This window comes from Leucoraja erinacea, chromosome 29 (genome assembly GCF_028641065.1).
Source record: "Leucoraja erinacea ecotype New England chromosome 29, Leri_hhj_1, whole genome shotgun sequence".
In the NCBI taxonomy this organism is placed as follows: Eukaryota; Metazoa; Chordata; class Chondrichthyes; order Rajiformes; family Rajidae; genus Leucoraja; species Leucoraja erinaceus.
Window position 1 is genome coordinate 11183887 of NC_073405.1, and position 22219 is coordinate 11206105.

Genomic DNA, 22219 nt, shown 5'->3' on the forward strand with positions numbered 1-22219 from the left:
ATCGGAGTATAGAAGTGAGATCGACCGATTAACCAAACGGTGCCAACACAACAACCTGGCTCTCAACATCAGCAAAACTAAAGAACCGATTGTGGACTTTGGAAGGGGAAGGTTGAGGACCCACAGCACTTTATATCAATGGGACGATGGTGGAGAGGGTCAAAAACTTCAAATTCCTGGGCGTGCATGTTTCCGAATATCTTTCCAGGACCCAGCACACTGATGGAGTTATCAAGAAGGCACATCATCGCCTCTACTTCCTGAGAAGATTGCGGAGAGTCAGCATGTCAAGAAGGATTCTCTTGAACTTCTACAGGTGCACAGTAGAGAGCATGCTGACTGGCTGCATTGTGGCTTGGTAAGGCAACTTGAATGTCCAGGAGCGGAAAAGACGGCAAAAAGTTGTGACCATTGCCCAGTCCATCACCGTCTCAGACCTCCCCACCATCGAAGGGATCTATCGAAGTCTCTGCCTCAAAGGTGGCCAACATCATCAAAGACCCACACCATCCTAGCCACACATTCATTGCACCAATGCCATTAGGAAGAATGTACATCGGGCTATTAAACACAACAACAATTAAGCTCTGAACTATAACAGACATTATTATTGTACTATATTTGTTTATTTATTGAGTGTGTGAATGTGTATATACACACACACTGAACTTTTTTTCTCCCATTATGTACTATGTTTACATACTCTGTTGTGCTGCAGCAAGTAAGAATTTCATTGTCCTATCTGGGACATATGACATTAAAACACGACGACTTGAGTACTGGAGTATCTTAGTGGAACGGGTAGCATCTCAGGAGAATATGGATAGGTGGTGTTTCAGGTCAGGACCCTTCTTCAGACTGCTGAATAAGAGGTGCTGTTCCTCCAGTTTGCATATGGCTTCACTCTAAGAATAGATCTTTTTAGGCTGTTTATTTGAATAAAACTGATTGCCTTTGTCACTTTGCAGGTTCAGGTCAGTGGTCAAGAGGTGGGGGCCAGGGTGCGTTGTCACCAAATTACGAAGGGACGCTACATAACATGGTAAGATTTTCGTGATTAACTTTCATTTGCAATGTTAAATCTGTACAGCGCAAACATTTAATACAACAATAACATTGTTTGGAAGAGAACATACAAACTGCACTCTCCCTTTATTAACTATTTCCTTTGAAAATTATTAAGAGAGCTCTTCAAAAATAATATCTGAAGAGCCAAACAAACTTGTGGTGTTTTGTGGCTATTGTTATTGTTCTCTTCTATAATATGTCCGAGTCGTACAGCATGGAAATCGTGTACAGCATGGCATCGTACAGCGCAAGTCGTCCATGCCAACCAAGATGCTCCATCTTTCCTAAGCAGCCCAGCTCTTTGCTCTGATTCTTCTGCTGGAAGGAATAGTTGCCCCTTATTAACCCTTAGCGCCATGACTATTCAAAACTTTTCTAATTAAAATTTCATTATCAGCGGCCTCAACCTTCAAGTGAAGAAAAGTCAAGTTCATACAACTTGCCATTTGAACTCAGATTCTGATGTTACCACTTGTGCTTCTGCACTGTGTCTCCTGTGAGACCGATGCATCTTTCTCGAGTCTGCAACTCAGTTATTCATCATATCTTCCACTGTATAGCTAAATAATTAAATCTTCACTTTTGTATTTAAAGCATCTAAATTTACCCCAGGTTGGGAACCTTTGGGGTAGACTGACTCCCCTTCCCCCTCTCCCCAATCTTTGCACATCCCCAATCCTGGACTTTCCACTCATCACTTTAATTTCATGTAACTTGTTGTGTTTTATCACTGGTGGCAGACCTCCTGGGATAAATAAAGTTGTATCGTTTCACCAGCTGAACTCTGATGGATTAATTAAACTACTTGCTCATGTCCTTCTGTATCCTGCCTCTACCAAGCCCACGATGGAGAGCCCACGACATCCTGGCTCTAAATTTGGCGCGGGTTTGCGGCCGATTCGCTAGAGTACATCCAGTGTGTGTTGGATAACATTGCCCTGCTCCCTCTTGACCTCACCCCATTCTTGCCTCTCCACCACTTTCCTCCTTGGTTTCAAAGGTCTTAGAACAGAGAGTACAGCACAGGAACAGGCCCTTCGGCCCACAGTGTCAGTGCGGAACATGACACCGATAAACTAAACCTATCTGCCTGCATGTGATCAATATCCCTCCATTCCCTGCATACCCATGTGCCAATCTAAAAGCCTCTTAAACATCACTATTGTATCGTCTCCACCACCACCACTCTGTTTTAAAAAGCAGCTTGCCCCACACATCTCCTTTAGATTTTGCCCCTCACCTTAAAGTATTGCCTTCTAATCATCGACACCCCTTCAAATATATTTGCCCTGCGATTTCATAAAGCACCTCTTAAGATACTGAAATGTTTTTCAAACTTGAGGTGCAATTGCCTCCTGCTTTACTGTAATAAATCTTTTTATAAGGAATAGGTAGGCACAAGGAGCTACAGGTGCTGGAATCTAGTGTAGAACACAGTGCTGGAGTAACTCAGCAGGTCGGGCAGCATCTTCTAAGGACAAGGATAGAGGACATTTTGGGTCGGAACCCTTCAGACATATTAATTGGTGGGAGGGATGAAGCTGGAAACGAAGTGGGGGCAGGAAAATGCCAGGCAATTGATGATAGCTGGATACATGTTTATTGGCAGATGGATGAAGTAAGTGAAAAGGCAAGAGGTGAACAGGAGACGAGGGTGGAAGATGAGGAGAAATCACCAACAATGATGCACCCATTTACACACATCCTACATTGCCAACAACCCCACCCTCCTCACCTGTATCCATCTAACACTTGCGGGCTTTGTCCCACCCCACCTCTCTTTCCAGCATCCGTCAGTCTGGAGAAGGGTCCTAGCCCGAACGTCACCTACCCATTCCCCTCCGCAGATGCTGCCTGACCCACTGAGTTACTTTTGATAAAGAATGATGTGTGTGTGTATAAAAAAAAAATAAATAAAATAAAAAGAAAGAAATTTCAATCGTACACTTCAGATGAATGAAATATGTGATCTTTTAATTGCAGCTGGTCAGAACGATTAGAGCTGCACTTTTCCTCTTGTTTATAAATGCGTTTCAGCATTGCGTTTCCTTTCCAAGCAGCAGAATAAGATGGAGGATCGACTAGACCGACTGGACGATGCCATCCACGTGCTGCGGAGTCACGCTGTTGGGTCAGTACCAGCTATGCCTGGTAACAACCATGGTGACTTGCATGTGTTGATAGGACCGTCGCACAATGGGCCGGTCGGAGGTATAAGTGCCGGATATACACCCCCAGTCCTGCTCTCAGCCAACCGGCATTCCATGGTGAGTTCTCCCTCGATCATGACACTAGGCAAAGTCGGCCCGTTTATTTTGCCGCGCTGGTTGATTCTCAGTGAAGTTACTCCTATTGTGTGTCTGACTTATTTTGGTTGTTGCTCTCTGCAAGTTTATTGTTATCTACGAGCATGCGTAGTTTTATTTATTATTGTTGTGGTGTGAAAAAAGCTTTTGTTTGGGTGCTATCCACTGAAATAAATAAACTATAGATAAATACAATCAAGCCGTCCACACTGCACGGATAAAGTGCAAGATAAAAGTTGGATTAAAGATGGTTTAAAGGTATCCAATGAGATAGATGGGTGGTCAGGATCGCTCTCTCGCAGATGAGAGGACGGTTCAGTTTCCTGGTAACTGATGAGAAGAAATTGTCCCTTCATCTGGAAGCGTGCGATTTTAAACTTCTGTACCTCTTGCCTGATGGTTGTCTTTAAGTGAAATTATCTTTTGTATATTGTTAGCCATAAGATCTGATGTGTTGAGATGTTTACAGTGAGCAAATAAAGTCTCTGAGAATAGGGGCTTTAGTCTTCACATTTTAGATACAAGTTTAGGAGAACGAGAGACAATCTTATTGTTATGTAGGTGGGACTCTGAGGGTTTTGATCGGTGGAACGTCTAGATCTAGGAGGCAGATTTTCCGAATTAGTGACAGCTAATTAAAAATATGGTGAATTCTAGTGAGCATTGTGAATGTTGCGATCCATGGAGTCGTCGAACGTAGAACAGTACAGCACAGAAACCGACTGTTTGCTGAATATGATGCCGTTAAACTAATCTCTGCCTGCACATGATCCATATCCCTCTATTCCCTGCATAATCCACATGTCTATCCAAAATCCTCTTAAATGATATGCTTGTGTCTGCCTCCACCACCATCCATGTAAAACTCTATGTAAAATAAAATCCACCACTCTGTTTTAAAAATAATAAAAACTAAAAAAAAACTTGCCCCATACATCATTAAACTTTGCCCTTTGCACCTTAAAGCTGTACCCTTTCGTATTAGATTTATCTTCCCGGGGGAAAAAGGTTCTGACTATTTACCCTATCTGTCTCAATCATAATTTTATATACTTCCATCAGGCATCACCTCGGCCTCCAACGTTCCAGAGAAGAAAATCTAAGTTTGTCCAACCTCCCCTTATAGCTAATATCCACTAATTCAAACAACATTCTAGTAAACCTCTTCTGCACGTTTCTCCAAAGCCTCCACGTCGTTTCTGACATGGGGCGACTGGAAGCTGGACAAACTGAATTTTAGAAACATAGAAAATAAGTGCAGGAGTAGACCATTCGGCCCTTCGAACCTGCACCGCCATTCAATATGATCACGGCTGATTATCCAACTCAGTATCCTGTACCTGCCTTCTCTCCATACCCCCTGATCCCTTTAGCCACAAGGGCCACATCTAACTCCCTCTTAAATATAGCCAATGAACTGGCCTCAACTACCTTCTGTGGCAGAGAATTCCAGAGATTCACCACTCTCTGTGTAAAAAATGTTTTTCTCATCTCGGTCCTAAAAGACTTCCCCCTTATCCTCAAACTGTGACCCCTTGTTCTGGACTTCCCCAACATCGGGAACAATATCCCTGCATCTAGCCTGTCCAACCCCTTAAGAATTTCATAAGTTTCTATAAGATCCCTCCCTTAATCTTCTAAATTCCAGCCGATTCCATCCAGTCTTTCTTCATATGAAAGTCTTGCCATCCCAGGAATCAGTCTGGTGAACCTTCTCTGTACTCCCTCTATGGCAAGAATGTCTTTCCTCAGATTAGGAGACCAAAACTGTACGCAATACTCCAGGTGTGGTCTCACCAAGACCCTGTACAACTGCAGTTTTGGTCTTTAGCGAGGTCTTGAGCTGAGGCCATGGTACAGGGGTTGTTTTTGCTCTTGTCTTTTTTTTTTCCGTTTCTCGCGTGAGCCTTTGGATAGCTAAACATGTGTTGTCTTTGGATCTAGGTTGGAGCTCATGAAGAAGGCTCGGGAATATCTAACAACCCGAGTGTCCTGTCGAACCGCGTACTGCCATCACAGTCAACTGCACTGTCGGACCTCAACCGGCCTCCAGAAACCTACAGCGGTCAGTGTGCATGGTGTACTTGTTTCCTTAAAGTGAATGTAGACAAAAATGCTGGAGAAACTCAGCGGGTGAGGTAGCATATATGGAGCAAAGGAAATAGGCAACGTTTCTGGTCGAGACCCGTCTTCAGACACTCTTCGTCGAGATTTAAACCCAAAATTGCAACCCGAAACGTTGCCTATTTCCTTCGCTCCATAGGTGCTACTCCATAGATTTCCTTGCTCCATAGATGCTGCCTCACCCACTGAGTTTCTACAGCATTTGTGTCTACCTTCGATTTTCCAGCATCTGCAGTTCCTTCTTAAACTACTTAAAGTGAATGCTCATTTGTGAAACTATATTGTGAAAGGGCAAGATCTTTGGAAATCTCTACTTGGTGCATCATTGTTGAGGTCCCATTCAGTCCCAATCTCAGCTATGCATCTGGGAGTCAAAGACCAATTTGCAAGGAATTGCAGATACTGGTTTACAAAAAAAAGTCATCTGCCTGCACATGATCCATATCCTTTTATTCTCTGCACTTCCATGTGCCTATCTAAAAGTCTTGTAAATGCCTCTATCATATCTGCTTCCACCATCACCCTTGGCAATGTGTTCCAGACCCCCACCACTCTGTTTATTTTATTATTTTTTTAAACTTTCCCCCTGAATCTCCATTAAACTTCCTCCTCTCAGTTTATAGCTATGCCCTCTAGGATATTTCTACCCTGGGGTTAAGGTTTTGTCTACCCTATCTATGCTCTTCATAATTGTATATACTTCTATCAAGTTTCTTCTCAACCTCCGGGTAAAACAATACATTTTGGGGAGATAATTCGGCTTCCTTTTTTTAGGGTTTGTAACTCTGACACCGTTTTTTAAACCCAAAATCTACGCTGAGTTACTTCCAGTTAAAACCTGTGATTCATCAGAATTGTGTCGAACTCCGTCAGCTGCATTGCCACTCCCTGTATAAAAGACCCCTCAGTAATTAGCACCCGACTATAAATGTACCTCCCATTGTGGGTTCCAATAAGCTCCTCGTAAATTGGTGGGGTCAGATTTAATTGTCACAGAAAAATAGAAGTAATTTCCATGTGGATTATATAAATCCATTATAAACATTTGCTAATGTTACCAAAGGAATGCTTTCCTTGAAGGCATTTATTTTAGAGAGATGTGGCATGGAAACAGGCCCTTCGACCCACCGAGTACATACCGTCCATCGATCACCCACTCGCGCTAGTTCTATGTTATCCCACTTTCGCACCCATTACCTACGCACTTGGGGCAATCTAGGGAGATTTATAAAATGTCCCTAAGTGAAAATTGACAACCATTTTTCTAAATACAGGTGGTGTTGCAATATTTTATTTTATGGTGGTGGTGGGGGGGGGGGGGGGTAAACTGCGTCTAAGGCATACTTCAAAGAGGGGACACAAAGAGCCGCAAATGCTGAAATCTAGGAGCAAAACATAAAGTGCTGGAGGAACTCAGCAAGTCAGGCAGCATCTGTGGAAGGAATGGACAAATAATATTTTGCGTTGGGACCGTTCTTCATGACATACTCCAACAAGTCAATGGTTATATAGCAAGCAATTATTGTGGGCTTGCTGCAAAAGTGAGCCATGCTATGTTCTTTCAATATCTTGGAGGATTGGTACTGAACTCGACTTCGTAGGACCCAAGGTCTAAACAGCACCATATACTTACTCCACCTGGATAATCTACAGCCCAATGGTATGAACATAGAATGTTTACATTTCAGATGGCCCCCACTCTATGCCGCTTTCTATCATCTCATTACCCAGTTTCAGTCCTAGAACAAGTGCTGAAGTAACTCAGCAGATCAGACCGCACCTCTGAAGGACGGGAATAGGTGGTGTTTTGAGTTGGGATACTTCAGAATCCGTGTCCTCCAGAGATGTTGCCTGACTCCAGTACGCTGAGTTACTCCAGTACTTTGTGTCCTGTGCACAATATTCCAACATCTGCAGTTTGTGTACCCAGTTTTATTTCCCACTCCACCGGTTGAATCTGACCACCATCTCCCCCCCCCCCCCCCCCCCCCCCCCCCCCCCCCCCATGGTTGCACCTAATATCTGCCAGCTGGCTCTCCTCACCCTCCTCTCATTATCCCCTTCTACACTCTGTCCAAATGTAAAGACACAACCCCAAATTCGCCTCCACAGATGCTGCCTGACCTGCAGAGTTCTGCCAGCAGCTTGGGTTTTTTTACTCCAGATTCCACAGTCCCTTTTCTCTCTGACTTCCTGGTTGATTGCTCAGATTATGTAACGTCTTTGATTCTCATCCTTCCACAGGAATGACCAGTGGTCTGCAGAGATCAAATGCCGGCCAGTCTGCTGCAGATATAAAACGCGAGGAAAAGGAGGATGATGAAAACCACAATTCATCGGGTTCAGAAGACAAATCTGATGACGAGAGGAAAGATTCCAAAATGTCATCCAGGGCATCAAGAACAAGGTATTAGCCTTTTTGTCCTAGAAACTCGATTGCAATCTACTTGTCTTCAGTAACTCTGAGTGCAGGTCTCTGAGTATTCCTTTACAAATGTATTATTTGTTAGAATAAAGTCTATTAAGTAAAATCATAGGTGTAAATTGAAAGTGTTATTTTCCCCTTAATATAATTCTTGGGTGTGTATCATCACCATTGTATATGGAAATGTGTGGAAAATTTGGGTAAAGTCAGCAAGGCATCGAGTTCTGTCTGATGTTTTTGAAAATTATTTTGGCCACGTGGTGAGTTGTCAATAACACTGCTCCGAAAATTTTAATTATTTAATTCAGACTTTTTTTGGAAGCTGGTTCCAAACCAAAATATGGGGGCCACACTAGCGTAAGTGCCCACTTTATCAATGTAGGATAAGGGCATGGGGATAAGTACATAATATAACATCACTATTAATGAAGGCATTTAGGAAATTGCTAATTCATAAGCTGTCATATTTGTACTAGAACTAGTGAATATGTTTTCCCTTATTGTGTTTCTGATAACTTGTTAGGCATATATTTTAGGTTTAGGTTTATTATTGTCACTTGTACCAAAGGACAGCGAAAAGCTCTGTTTTACCTGCTATCCAAGCAGCTCGGATGTATCATTTTATAAATACAATCAAGTCAAAGTCAAGTACAATGGATAGTGCAGAGTGAAAGAAAGATACAGTGCAGAATATAGTTCACAGCATTGTAGTGCATCGGTTCCATGGACATATGGCACTATGCAGAAACGAGGAACTGCAGAAGCTGGTTTACCAAGGAAAGGCAAAAAGTGCTGGAGTAACTCAGCGGGTCAGGCTGCTTCCCTGGAGAAGAGTCGAGAGGCATATGTCCCAGTTAGAACAATTAGATTCTTACTTGCAGCAGCACAACAGAATATGTAAACATAGTACACTGTAAACAAAAGAACATATAATATTTGGTCTGTCATTTGGTCTGAAGAAGTCCCTACCCAAGACGTCACCTAGCCACCTTCTCCAGAGATGGTGCCTGACCCTCTGAGTTACTCCAGCATGTTGTGCCTTTACAGAACAATATGCATATTCCATGGAATTTAGAATTTATAGGTATTACTTGTTGATTATGCAGCTAAATCTCCTAGATTGTAAAATCCTAACACAGATTTGCAGATACAGTAACAGTGTTCCACCTTCCTGTTCGTTTATTTTCTTTGAGGTCTATATTAGGCTACATCAGTGCGAGTGGTACAGTGACATTGTTGTGGGTTAGCAGTCGTTTGCCTGTGATATTAATTCGGAGTTTCTAAGTTTAGTTGATGTATTCAGTGCCACTTAATTGAATTGTAAAACTCCAGCTGTGTGTGGCAAATGGAACGAGCTCCTCAGCAAATACGGAATACTGCTTGGAGGTTTGAAGACTTTGAAACGGGCTGATTTTTTTTTTTTTTCTTCCATCTGGAAATTGGCAAATTCCTCCTTTTTGAGGCGCTCAGCTGGATCTTTGCAATTAACGAGCATTGTGCACATGGATTGAATGCAGGGATTTCAAGTGGATCCAAACCACCTTTTTATGGTCGAGTACTGGATCTCACCTCTGACATCATGTTTTCCCATTACTGAAGAAGATTAAGAATCAGTGGGCTGCTGGACAGAATAATTCTCTTAAGTGCCTCGCGTTTCAAGCAGGAGGGAGTAGCGGGCGACACAGTGGTGCAGTGGTAGAGCTACTGCCTTACAGCACCAGAGACCTGGGTTCCGTCCTGACTACGGGTGCTGTCTATATGGAGTTTGTACGTTCTCCCTGTGACCTCTGTGGGCTTTTTCTGAGATCTTCGGTTTCCTCCCACACTCCAGAAACGTACAGTTTTGTAGATTAATTTGCTTGGTATAAATGCAAAAAAATTGTCCCTAGTGTGTGTGGGATAGTATTAGCAGTATCGCTGGTTAGTGCGGACTCAGTGGGCCGAAGGATCTGTTTCCGCACTGTATCTCTAATCTAAATGTCGGGCCCACTGTTGCCATACAATGTCATGTAAATTAGGAATTATTTTGCAGTCCATAGCACATAGAAGAGCTGTGGAATTCTCTGCCTCATAGGGTGGTGGAGGTCGGTTCTCTGGATACTTTCAAGAGAGCTTGATAGGGCTCTTAAAGATAGTGGTCAGGGGATATGCGGAGAAGGCAGGAATGGGGTACTGATTGTGGATGATCAGCCATGATCACATTGAATGGTGGTGCTGGCTCGAAGGGCCGAATGACCTACTCCTGCACCTATTGTCTATTGTCTATAGTGCAACACAGGAACAGGCTCATTAACCCACATTGTCTGTCAACTATGAATAACTCCCAATGTTGGAGGAGTCCAGAACCAGGGACAACAGTCTAAGAATAAAGGAGAGGCCATTTATAACTGAGATAAGGAAAAAACATTTTCACCAGAGAGTTGTGAATTTGTGGAATCCTCTGCCACAGAAGGCAATAGAGACCAATTCACTGGATGAATTTAAAAGAGTTAGACAGAGCTCTTGGGGCTAGCAGAATCAAGGGATATGGGGAGAAGGCAGGCATGGGTTACTGATTGTGGATGATCAGCCATGATCACAATGAATGGCTGTGCAGGCTCGAAGGGCCAAATGGCCTCCTGCACTATACTTCTATGATGCCAAGCCAAACTAATCTTATCTGCCTGCACGTGATCCATACCCCTCCATCCCTGCGCACCCATGTGTTCATCTAAAAGCTTCTTAAATGCCATGGCTATATCTGCCGCCACTATCACCCGCAGCAAGTGTTCCAGGCACACACCACTCTGTGTAAATACTTATTCCAGTATATGAAATAAAACTAAGTGGCATTGAAATATTTCTGCTTTTCACATTCAAGTTAACGTATCTGACACTTGTCGGGTTATTGATAATGAGATTTTTTTTTCCAAGGCTTTAACTATCGTATTTAACTGGTCTGCTTTTCCTTGGCATTTGGTAAATTATAAACTATCAAATTAAAATAAAATTTAACTCATTAATTGTCAAAAGTCATAGAGAGATACAGCATGGAAACAAGCCACTCACCCAGTTTGTCAAACATTCACTTTTACACTAATCCCATCCTGATCCATTTAATTCTCTCCACATTCCCATCAATGCGCCCACCCTCCCCACCTTGTTTCTATCACTCACCCACATAGGGTTGAGGGGCAATTTACAGTGGTCAATTGACCAACCTGCACAATTTTAGGAAAGGGCAGAAAATGTACCTGGAAGAACTCGGGTAGTCACGAGGAGTACATTTAGTGTAGTTTGTTTGTTTTATTAGTGTCCTGTGTACTGAGGTACAGTGAAAAGCTTTCATGCAGTCTCCACACAGATAGCAGCCAAGGTCAGAATTGAACCCGGGCCATTGAAGCTGTAAGACAGCAGCTCTACTAGCTACACCACTTCAATTGATCAATAATTTACTCGGGATTAAAGTGAGAAGTAGGGTTAATGTGAGTCGGTGACGTCATTTTAATCCAGAAGGAATTTGTTGGAGGTCTGCAGGATAAGCAGGTGATGGGACAGTGTCCTCGATGTGCACACTAACATCTGTAAATATTTGTTCCATGCCGAGCCTCTGCATTGCCAGCTGTTTGATATCCTGCACATATTTTTAATCAGCAGACATTTGGCCTTGAATTGTGCAACTTGCATTTGAGCCTGAAGATCAAATTATCAGTAAAGTTTTCAGGAATTGGTGCTGGAATTTAAAAAGGGGCAGCAAAGAATCAGATTCACAGAATTGTAAAGCAAGGAAATCGAGCAAGAGGACATGGGTTTAAGGTGAACGGGAAAAGATTAAATAGGAATCTGAGGGGTAACCTTTTCACACAAAGGGTGGTGGGTGTATGGAATGAGATGCCAGAGGAGTTAGTTAAGGTAAGGACTATCTCAACATTTAAGAAACAATTAGACAAGTACTTGGATAGGACACATTTAGAGGAATTTGGGTCAAACGCAGGCAGATGGGAGAAGTGAAGAAGGGGCATGTTGTGGGCAAGGTCCTGTAACAGGGTGACCAAAACTGATCTCCAAATGCGGCGTCGCCAATGCCTGTACAAGGAAGTTATTTAATCACCCATATCCGAGAATGTTCACGACCGTGTCAGCTGTAGAAGATGTAATCTTAATGTAATGGCAATGGAGTTGGAATTCCTCTCTGGCGCCACAGTTTGGCAATTCTATATATTCAACGGCTTTCCGCAAAGTAAAATTTTGAAAATGTAACAAAACTCTTGGAATGAGATTGTCCGTAGCCACAAACTTTCAATTAATTGCATTTTTTTCTGAAACCCAGTGATAAGTTTACAAAGTGAGATGTGGCATGATGTCTTGCAGCTTCACCCAAACTTTCACAAATTTGTGGTGTCTGTGCTTGTAGGTAACTATAGTGCAGACTCATGCATGTCTATCAAGAATGCGGTGAGATATAATGGTATAAGCCATAATGTGTGACACTATTAATGTTTTTATTATAAAAGAAAAAATGTGCAAACTGGTAGATGAACAGTTTAGTTATTCAGATCTTTTACTTGTAATTGAGCCAAGTTTTTAAATGTTTTATCGAATTGCAGCCTTCAAAAATAATGCATGAATGTTTTAATTGTAGTAATATTATTAAATATTTGTGTGGCAATGCTTTTGATTGTTTCAGATATTTGAAGTGGGGGCATGCAGTTGCCTCAATTACCTTCAGTTGATATGTTTGTACTTGAGGGATGTTTTTATTGTATTTTGATCAGTAGTCAAGATGATGATGAACACCTACTCCCAGAGCAAAAGGCAGAGAGGGAGCGGGAGAGGAGAGTAGCTAATAATGCCCGTGAACGCCTGCGTGTGCGTGACATCAATGAGGCCTTCAAGGAACTTGGACGCATGTGTCAACTTCACCTTAACAATGACAAGCCACAGACAAAACTGCTTATTCTCCACCAGGCTGTGTCAGTCATTCTCAACTTGGAACAGCAAGTCAGAGGTCAGTTGGACATAGTGATATCATCCGGCATAGGGCTTTCTGTACTTGCGAGATGCAACATGCCAAAAGGCTTCTCCTCCCTATTCTCCGTCAACATGCAGCTCCTGTTTTATAAACCCGGCATTTTGCAGAAAATTACAATACCAAATGAACATTCAGTTTTGTGCCCTCCCGAATCACTTTCCTGGTGACGATTTTATCATCTTGAAGCTTTATGTGTAGTTTGTGAAGCAATACCTGGGGGTAATGTCTGGTCCAGAAATATTATCCAGCATTGCTTTTCTTTTAGGAGGGGGCAGTGAGGTGACATTAGATGGCTAAATAAATAAGTCCATCATCTGAAATTCTGCACAACAGTCAGACATGTTGGGCAATGCTTTATTGTGGCATTGTACCATCCAGACCACAACACTGAAAATATATCAATCTCCACCAAGGCAATACTAAATATACTAAACTTGGCTTCCATACCCTTGGAAAATAAAGGTGAATTTGTAAACCAGAATTTCTGCCCCGATTGCTGTTGCTCCCAGGCTTTTAGTGTGGAGGTTTAGTTTGGTTTAGAGATACAGCATGGAACCAGGCGCTTCAGCACACCGAATCTGCGCCGACCAGTGATCCCCGCACATTAACACTATCCGAAACCTACTAGGGACAATTTACAATTTTACCAAGCGAATTGACTTACAAACCTGTACGTCTTTGGCGTGTGGGAGGAAACCAGAGCTCCCGGGGAAAACCCACGCAGATCGGGGGGAGAATTTAGAAACACTGTACAGACAGCACCCATAGACAGGATCGAACCCGGGTCTCTGGCGCTGTAAGGCAGCTAGATACTCTACTGCTGGGCCACCGTGCCACCCTGTTGTGATTGATCTTGGCTGCAATGCAGCATTAGTCGTATATAAGCTGCTTCCTGGCAGAAGCAAGAATACCCACTTTGATGAGTAGATGGAGGAAAAGAAGTAGCTGAGGGAGAAGGGGGAAAGACGAGATAACATTGTCACGTCACGCATCTTCTGAACGTATGCCCCTGTGCTGGGCTGTTCATTGTTCACATTTACTGGAAGAATCGTGCATCACCGTAGCTTTTCAACAGCAAGATACCAGAGTTTAATTTTCTTTCCCCGTCCCGTGCTTCTAAAAGGAAATGCGAGTGAATTTACCATCTAAACCACTGCATTCATTTGCGGTCTGAACTACTACACTCATCTAAGTTTGCCCAAGCTTAATCTGGTTTTGAGAGGTATCAATGTTGATGACTCTCAGAGCTACATGTAATTGCCTCGACTCACCAAAAACGCTCAAAGTTCCAAGAGTAATGTCAGGAAAGAAATGACCGGATGATCATCTGTTTGTTCATCTTATGGGGTTGTGTTTAGCTTTGCTAGGTTAACCCAGCCTCCTTGGTGCTCCTCGACATCTTTGCTTCATTATTGTGTGTTCCTGTTGCACCTTTTCAGAGGTGCCTTGGGTTTTGGGTGCCTGTAGTCTTATCCCTCTTGCTTACCTCCCCTCTCAGTCCTCTAAATGCATGGAAATCTTGGCACACTCAAGCCGTCTAACAGTTCCTTTTGCATTTGGTTATAAACTTGGATTTCGGACTGTTTGCTTCTGGCCAGCTTTTGCTCCATGTCGTAACAAATGTATTCTGCTCTCCTGTTCATAGCTTGGATGGTCCCAAACCACCGACACTCACTGGTTCCATTCTGACCTCGTACTTGATAGTGTTCAAGGCTGAAAATTGATTTATTATTTTAAAAAAATTAAACGATTGAATTGTTCGTTCTGACACGTCTGGCAACTCTGATTTAGTATTACAGTTCCAAGTTCTGATTTAGAGACACAAGAGGCTGCAGATGCTGGAATCTTGAGCAAAGCAAAAAAGTGCTGGAGGAACTCAGCGGGTCAGGAAGCATCTCTGGAGGGAAGTGGACAGGTGACATTTCTGGTCGGGATCTTTCTTTAGGCGGGGATGGAGTAGAGAGGGGTGTCTGGTAGAAAGGTGAAGGAAAAGGGTGGGTCGAGATCTGGCAAGTGAAAGGTGCAATAATCTATCCCCCCCCCCCCTACTTCTACTCCCCACTTTCCTTCCTTCAGATTCCACTGATCACCTCGTTTGCTATCTCCACCGTCCGCTGTCGCATCGGACTCGTCTTCCAATCAACTCCACCTTGCCTGGATCACTGTCCAGCTCCATCCCCACCCCTCCCCTCGCTTATCTTCCAGCTTTCCTCCAACTCTAGTCTGAAGAAGGGTCCCAACCTGCAACGTCAACTGTCCATTTCCCACCATGGATGCCGCCTGACGCGCTGAGATCCTCCAACAATTTGTTTTTTTTTTTGCCAAAGTTCTGATTTACATTAACACATGATTCTGTGTAAATGATAAAAGCCCGCCTCGAGCTAGCCTGAGCAGTAAAGGTGAGAGAGATTTCCTAGTTGGCCTCATTCTGCGCACTGTGGCAAATCAACAGCAATTCTAGCATTCAGATGTAGAAAAGCACAGTGACAGTGTGTGTCACCGTGGTGATTACGAGCAACCAAAGAAAATAAAATGAGCGAGGAAATGTGAGTACAATCAAAAACACTATCAACGTCAAATAGTGAAACTTGACAAACCACAAAAGGTTTAAAGGCAAATAAATTTGAGTGGACTAGCATTCCCTGTGAAAATTTTTATATAGATATTAAGGAAATTCTTAATTGATATACATTAAATTTATTAAAAGTTAGGTTTAGCTTTTGTGAAATGTTGAAGCTTTCAATAATGCTAGATTGTTTTGGACATTTTTTTAACAACACAAAGTACATTTGGCAGAGCTTTGCTAACAACAAAAAAATGTTTACCTGAATGGCACATCAGGATTGGAAAATGCATAAGGCAGCTGTCTAAAGTGCTGTTAGTGATAGTCTTGCATTTTAAAGAGAATTAAAAATTGAAACGTACTATGTTTTAAAAAAAACATTTTACCAAATCTGCATCGATTTAGGATTGATTCTAGAAGTTTGCGAAAGGTCTCAACTATCACAGAAACTAATTGAGAATATATCCCATCGCTTTTTGTTTTATAATTTATAAAGCCAGATAGTTACTAACATGCAATCTGAGTAGTGAATTGGAACTCCTTAATGAGGGTTATGTACCCTCCTGTACCCATCTCTTTTAGCAGTTTGCTCTGGGTGTGGTAGTTTGCTGTAAGCCACAAGACCTGTTTTATTGGCTAATTGTTATATTTAACTGATCACATTTTTGTGTTAGCCTGCCTCACTCTACCAATGATAACAAATTCAGAGGCATTAACTGATTTATTAAAACAAATTTGGCACCTATTTAAAATTTTAAAATTATGATTGAGATTTGATAGAATCGTTTTGCACTACAGAGGGAATATGGCGATTATTTTTAAATGCCATCCCTAACTAACACCTGTTGGAACTATGAACCCTGCAGTACTGATGAAGGCTTTACAGGCGAAGAGAAAGACGTGAAGAATCGTGAAAGGCGAATGGCAAATAATGTCAGAGAGCGAATTCGCATCAGAAACCACAATGAGGCTTTCAAAGAGTTGGGCCGCATGTGTCAGCTGCACTTAAATACTGATAAAGCTCAGACCAAACTGATCATCCTGCATCAGGCCGTCCAAGTCATTCTCAGCCTTGAGCATCAAGTACGAGGTAGTGTACAGCAACTAACATTGTACCGAGGGCAAATACTGACTGTTCCTTCCATGTTCAACCTTCTTTATAATCAACTGCATGTGGAACACTGAAACACAGGTGACCTACAGAATGAAAATGAATTTGTGAACTAACAAGTCAAATGTGATGTAAACTTTTGTATTGATTTTATTTGAAAATGGCGAGTTACAGGGTTTTTTTTTTAAATATACGTTTCATTGATGCTGGTGGGTCGGGATATCAGCATTTATAAACTCAATGGTCTATTGGCTGGGATTGATCACTTTAAAATGACCACAAAGCTGTCGTCGCTCACCATCCTTGCGTTCGTGAAAATGAAAGCATCATTTGCGCAGTTGAAAAGGCAAATCAAGGATACCGCTGGCACAGAACCAGTCAATTAACGTGAACATTAAAGCATTGTTCTTGCTGCAAAAAAAACTATTGAAAATATTTGAAAATCAAAAAGAAATCCTGCAGATGCTGGAAATCTAAAATAAAAACAGAAAATCCTAAAAATACTCAGCAGATCAGTCTGCATCTGCGGGAAGAGAAACTGTTAATGTTTCAGGTCGAAGATAATGCTTGACTTGAATATTTCCAGCATTTCCTGTTTTTATTATTGAGACTATTATCCCGTAGTGAATGAGTTTCATGAGTTGAGCAGAGTTGGAATTAGAGCATGGAAACAGGCCCTTCAGCCCAAGGAGTCCACACTGACGGTACACAAAAATGCTGGAGAAACTCAGCGGGTGCAGCAGCATCTATGGAGCGAAGGAAATAGGCGACGTTTCGGGCCGAAACCCTTCTTCAGACTGACCATCGATCACCCATTCCTACTTTCTCATCCACTCCATACACTTTAGGGGCAATTTACAGAGGCCAACTAACCTACAAACACACAGTCTTTGGGATGTGGGAACAAACCGAAGCACCCAGAAGTAACCCGCGAGGCCACAGGGAAATCGTGCAAACTCCACACAGACAACACCCAAGGACAGGATCAAACCCAGGTCTCTGGCGTTGAGAGGCAGTGGCTCTACCAGCTGCACCACTGTGTACTGTCAACCAGGTTAATTGCCCTCTGTAAACCACCCCTAATGAGTAGGGAGTGGATGAGAAAGCAAAATAACATAGAACCAATGTGAAGGGGTGATCGATGGTAGACGTGGACTCATTGGGCCGGAGCGCCTGTTTCCATGCTGCATCGGTTTTTAAAAAAAAATCATCAGGCTGCAATGATCAGGCAGAGATGGATGGGAGTGGACAAGCTTGCCTTACATAAAAAGACCACCTTTAGTTAAAGACCATGGTATCACCACATCTGTTGATCCTTACTTAATCTCTTCTGATTAACAAGCCGTGGATGGTATAAGCATACACCTTCCCCTCCCTCTCCCCCTCACACAATCTCTGGGCTTTATGACCACGTCAGCCTCTACAGCAGAGAAAGTAAAATGGAGAACTTCTGGCCAAATGGGGAAACTGGTGTTGTACTTGTTACAGTTAAATGTGTTAGCCAAGTCGGGAGACTTCGCCACAAGAGTTACATCTAAAGATAAGGTTTAGAGTTTAAGAATTGGACTGCCTGCCACGACAAAGAGAAGCAAAGGTATTAACCGTAGTAGCTTGTTCCTGCCACTCATCCTGGTCTTTAAAATTATCACATTGCAGTAAAGAAAAAGATTTAAAAAATATTTCATGTTATCAATCTTTGAGCCGGTACAATATTTTTGGGCAGAAATCTTGTTCTTCTTAAATATGATGCCACCATACATACTGTAAAGAACAATTGTTTAATTACTCAAAGATATGCTGTAACATTCCTTTTTTCAATCCAAAGGAATTCTGCCATTATGTGTACAGTCCTTACTTTGTTTTATTCAAATATTCGTCCAACTTTAAAGTTGTAAAAACAAATAGATTTGTGTTGAAGGACATAGCCAAACATTGATCTCACAATATTTCTATTGTTTTTAATTCATGGCTTGTGTTTTACAATTTTTTTTTTTTCTCTGTCACGTCGTCTGCAGAACGTAATTTGAATCCTAAAGCTGCCTGCCTTAAACGAAGGGAAGAGGAGAAGGTATCAGCAGTGGTGGGAGAGCAGCCTCTGCCTCTGTCAGCTGCACACCCCGGTATGGGAGATAATCACAATGCAGTGAGCCACATGTAGGAGGTAAAATATCAATCAGTAGAATGTCAACCATAAACCCCTTTATAAATAAAGTAAGCTGCTGGAACAGTTTGGAGGCTTGCTTTGTTTTACACGTTACATAAACCTGCGTGCTAAAGAACACCTTTAGTGGCATTGAATAATTGTACATCATCAATAGGTGAATCTTAGCTAATCGGATACATCAGTCTCTGGGAGTGGCAGGAAGAAAAACTGTCCTGTCTCCCAGATTAGATTGTTAATTTAATGGTCCCTGTCAGCAAATTAAATGTTAGAAAATTCAGCTGATTGTGATGTTGCCTACTTAGGGCGGTACATCTTGCTAATGCTAGTTGGGTCAGTCAAAGAGTTGTACTGCATGGAAGTGAGCCCTTTGCCCCAACTTGTAAATGTTCACTATGATGTCCCATCTAAACTCCATTTGGCCCCTTTTCCGCCAAACCTTTCCTTTCCATGTACCCATCCATCCAAGTATCTTTTAAATGCTGTTTTAGTTCCTGCATCAACTACCTACGCTGGTAGCTCATTCCATACACCCAACACCCTCACAGTACAAAAGTTTCACTTCTAACCCATTGCAAACACTGAACTTGGCCTCTGGAACTGTTGGGGCACAATGCTATATTCTGCACTCTTCCCTTATATATTTCCCTTCGCTTTGCTGAGTTTGGATTGATTTTATTCATGTATAATATTTGATTGGATAGCATGCAAAACAAACCTTCGTGCTCAACCTCTGTGCACATGACAATAATAAACCTAAAGTTGCCCCTCTGGTTCCCATTAAATCTTTCCCCCTGCACCTTATACCTACAGTGCATTGAGAAAGTATTCAGACCCCTTCACTTTTTCCACATTTTGTTACATTACAGCCTTATTCTAAAATTGGTTACAGTCATTTTTTTTTTATCATCAATCTACGCACAATACCTCATAATATAAAAGTGAAAACAGGTGTTTAGTAATTATTGCAAAATAATTAAAAATAAATAACTGAAATATCACATTTACGTAAGTATTCAGACCCTTTGCTATGACTCTCAAAATTGAGCTTTGGTGCATCGTGTTTCCATTGATTATCCTTGAGATGTTTCTACAACTTGATAGGAGTCTACAAGTGGTAAATTAAATTGATTGTACATGATTTGGAAAGGCACACACCTGTCTATATAAGGTCCCACAGTTGACAGTGCGTCAGAGCAAAAAACAAGCCATGAAGACGAAGGAATTGTCTGTAGACTTCCGAGACAGGATTGTGTTGAGACACAGATCTGGGGAAGGGTATAAAACATCTTTTGGAGCATTGCAGGTCCCGAAGAGCACAGTGGCCTCCGTCATTCTTAAATAGAACTTTGAAACCACCAGGACTCTTCATAGAGCCTGGCCAAACTGAGCAATCGGGGGAGAAGGGCCTTAGGATAGAGACTTACTAACATATTCAGGGAGTTGACCAAGAACCCGATGGTCACTCTGACAGAGCTCCAGAGTTCCTCCGTGGAGATGGGAGAAACTTCCAGAAGGACAACTATATCTGCAGCACTCCACCAATCAGGCCTTTATTGTAGAGTGGCCAGACAGAAGCCACTCCTCAGTTAAAGGCACATGACAGCCCGCTTGGAGTTTGCCAAAAGGCACCTAAACAAGATTCCCTGGCCTGATGAAACCAAGATTGAACTCTTTGGTCTGAATACCAAGTGTCACGTCTGGAGGAAAACAGGCACGCTCATCACCTGGCCAATACCATATCTACGGTGAAGCATGGTGGTGGCAGCATCATGCTGTAGGGATGTTTTTCAGCAGTAGGAACTTGGAGACCAGTCAGGATCGAGGTAAAGATGAACGGAGCAAAGTATAGAGAGATCCTTGATGAAAACCTACTCCAGAGCGTTCAGGACCTCGGACTGGGGCAGACGTTCACCTTCCAACAGGACAACGACCTAAAGCTCACATCCAAGACAACGCAGGAGTGGCTTTGTGACAAGTCTGTGAATGTCCGTAAGTGGCCCGGCCAGAGCACGGACTTGAACCCGATCGAACATCTCTGGAGGGACCTGAAAATAGCTGCATCAACACTCCCCATCCAACCTGAGAGAGCTTGAGAGGATCTGCAGAGAAGAGTGGGATAAATTATCCAAATACAGGTGTGCCAAGCCTGTAGCGTGATACCCAAGAAGACTTGAGGTTGTAATAACTGCCAAAGGTGCCTCAATAAAGTACTGAGTAAAGGGTCTGTATACTTATGTAAATGTGATATTTCAGTTATTTATTTTTAATTATTTTGCAAAAATTTCTAAACACCTGTTTTCACTTTTTTATTGTGGGCTATTGTGTGTAGATTGCTGATAAAAAAAAAAGAATTTAATCCATTTTAGAATAAGGCTGTAACGTAACAAAATGTGGAAAAAGTGAAGGGGTCTGAATACTTTCTGAATGCACTGTATGTCCTCTGGTTCTTGATTCCCTTACTCTGGTTAAATGTTTTGTGATAAATAACTCTTGGACTATCTCCCCTAGATTCATTAAACAGATGCGCTGCCAAAATAAGTTAATTGTATTTGCTGCAAAATGAATAAGTTTATTGGCCAAGTATGTACACATACGAGGAATTTGCCTTGGTGCAAAGAGGCAGCCATTTGCCTTGTATAGAGTCCGTATCTGTTCCCGAGGGACCAGTCCCACTTCCCTTTATCTGAGGTTAGGGTCAAGCCTGAACCCATGGTGCAGGGAGACAGCAGCACTAATTCACCCTGCTCCATTCACCCTGCAGGGAGTGGATGAGAAAGTTGGATAACATGGAACGTGCGATAGATGGTCAGCATTGATTCAGTGGGCCGAAGGGCCTGTTTCCATGCTGTATCTCTAAACCAAAACTAAAATTTTGCTCTTGGCTATGAATTAATTGCTAAGAATTCTAAACAAGGGTCCTGACCAAAGCACTACCTATCCACGTTCTGCAGGGGTGCTGCCTGACCCGCTGAGTTACACATTCACTTTGCGTCTTATAGTAGCATGATAACAGCCCTCTCCTCCCTCCCCTTCCCCCCCTGACCATGCCCCACAAAACCACGTTTGACAGTATTTTGGAAGCTCCCCATTGTCTATTTTTCCTGACTATGTAAATCCTGGAGATTAAATAAACAGTGTGGAAGATAGTTGCAAACATCTTGAGCATGCAAAGCATTTAGTCATAGAGTGATACAGTGTGGAAACCGGCCCTTCGACCCAACATGTTCCAGCTACAATAGTCCCACCTGCCTGCATTTGGTACATATCCCTCCAAACCTGTCCTATCCATGTACCTGTCTAACTGTTTCTTATATGTTGGGATAGTCCCTGCCTCAACTAACTCCTCTGGCAGCTTGTTCCACACACCTACCATCCTTTGTGTGAAAAAGTGACCCCTCGGACTCCTATTAAATCTTTTCCCCTTCACCTTAAACCTATGTCCTCTGG

General features: G+C 42.4%; 1 protein-coding gene across 11 annotated transcripts in view; it reads left to right on the top strand.

Annotated features, from left to right (window-relative positions):
• Positions 1-22219, top strand: part of LOC129711148 (transcription factor 12-like) — a 128095-nt gene that overhangs the window by 102819 nt on the left and 3057 nt on the right. For 6 of the 11 annotated variants that reach the window (XM_055658587.1, XM_055658595.1, XM_055658589.1 and 3 more), the window contains 6 exons: positions 969-1042; positions 3126-3335; positions 5319-5439; positions 7743-7905; positions 12678-12910; positions 18624-18769. In XM_055658587.1, the coding sequence (XP_055514562.1) occupies positions 969-1042; positions 3126-3335; positions 5319-5439; positions 7743-7905; positions 12678-12910; positions 18624-18766 (944 nt within the window). In that variant the 3' untranslated portion in view covers positions 18767-18769. Of the gene's footprint in view, positions 1-968; positions 1043-3125; positions 3336-5318; positions 5440-7742; positions 7906-12677; positions 12911-16363; positions 16588-18623; positions 18770-22219 lie in introns of all 11 variants that reach the window. The other 5 variants (XM_055658592.1, XM_055658591.1, XM_055658593.1 and 2 more) reach the window with 5 other exon arrangements.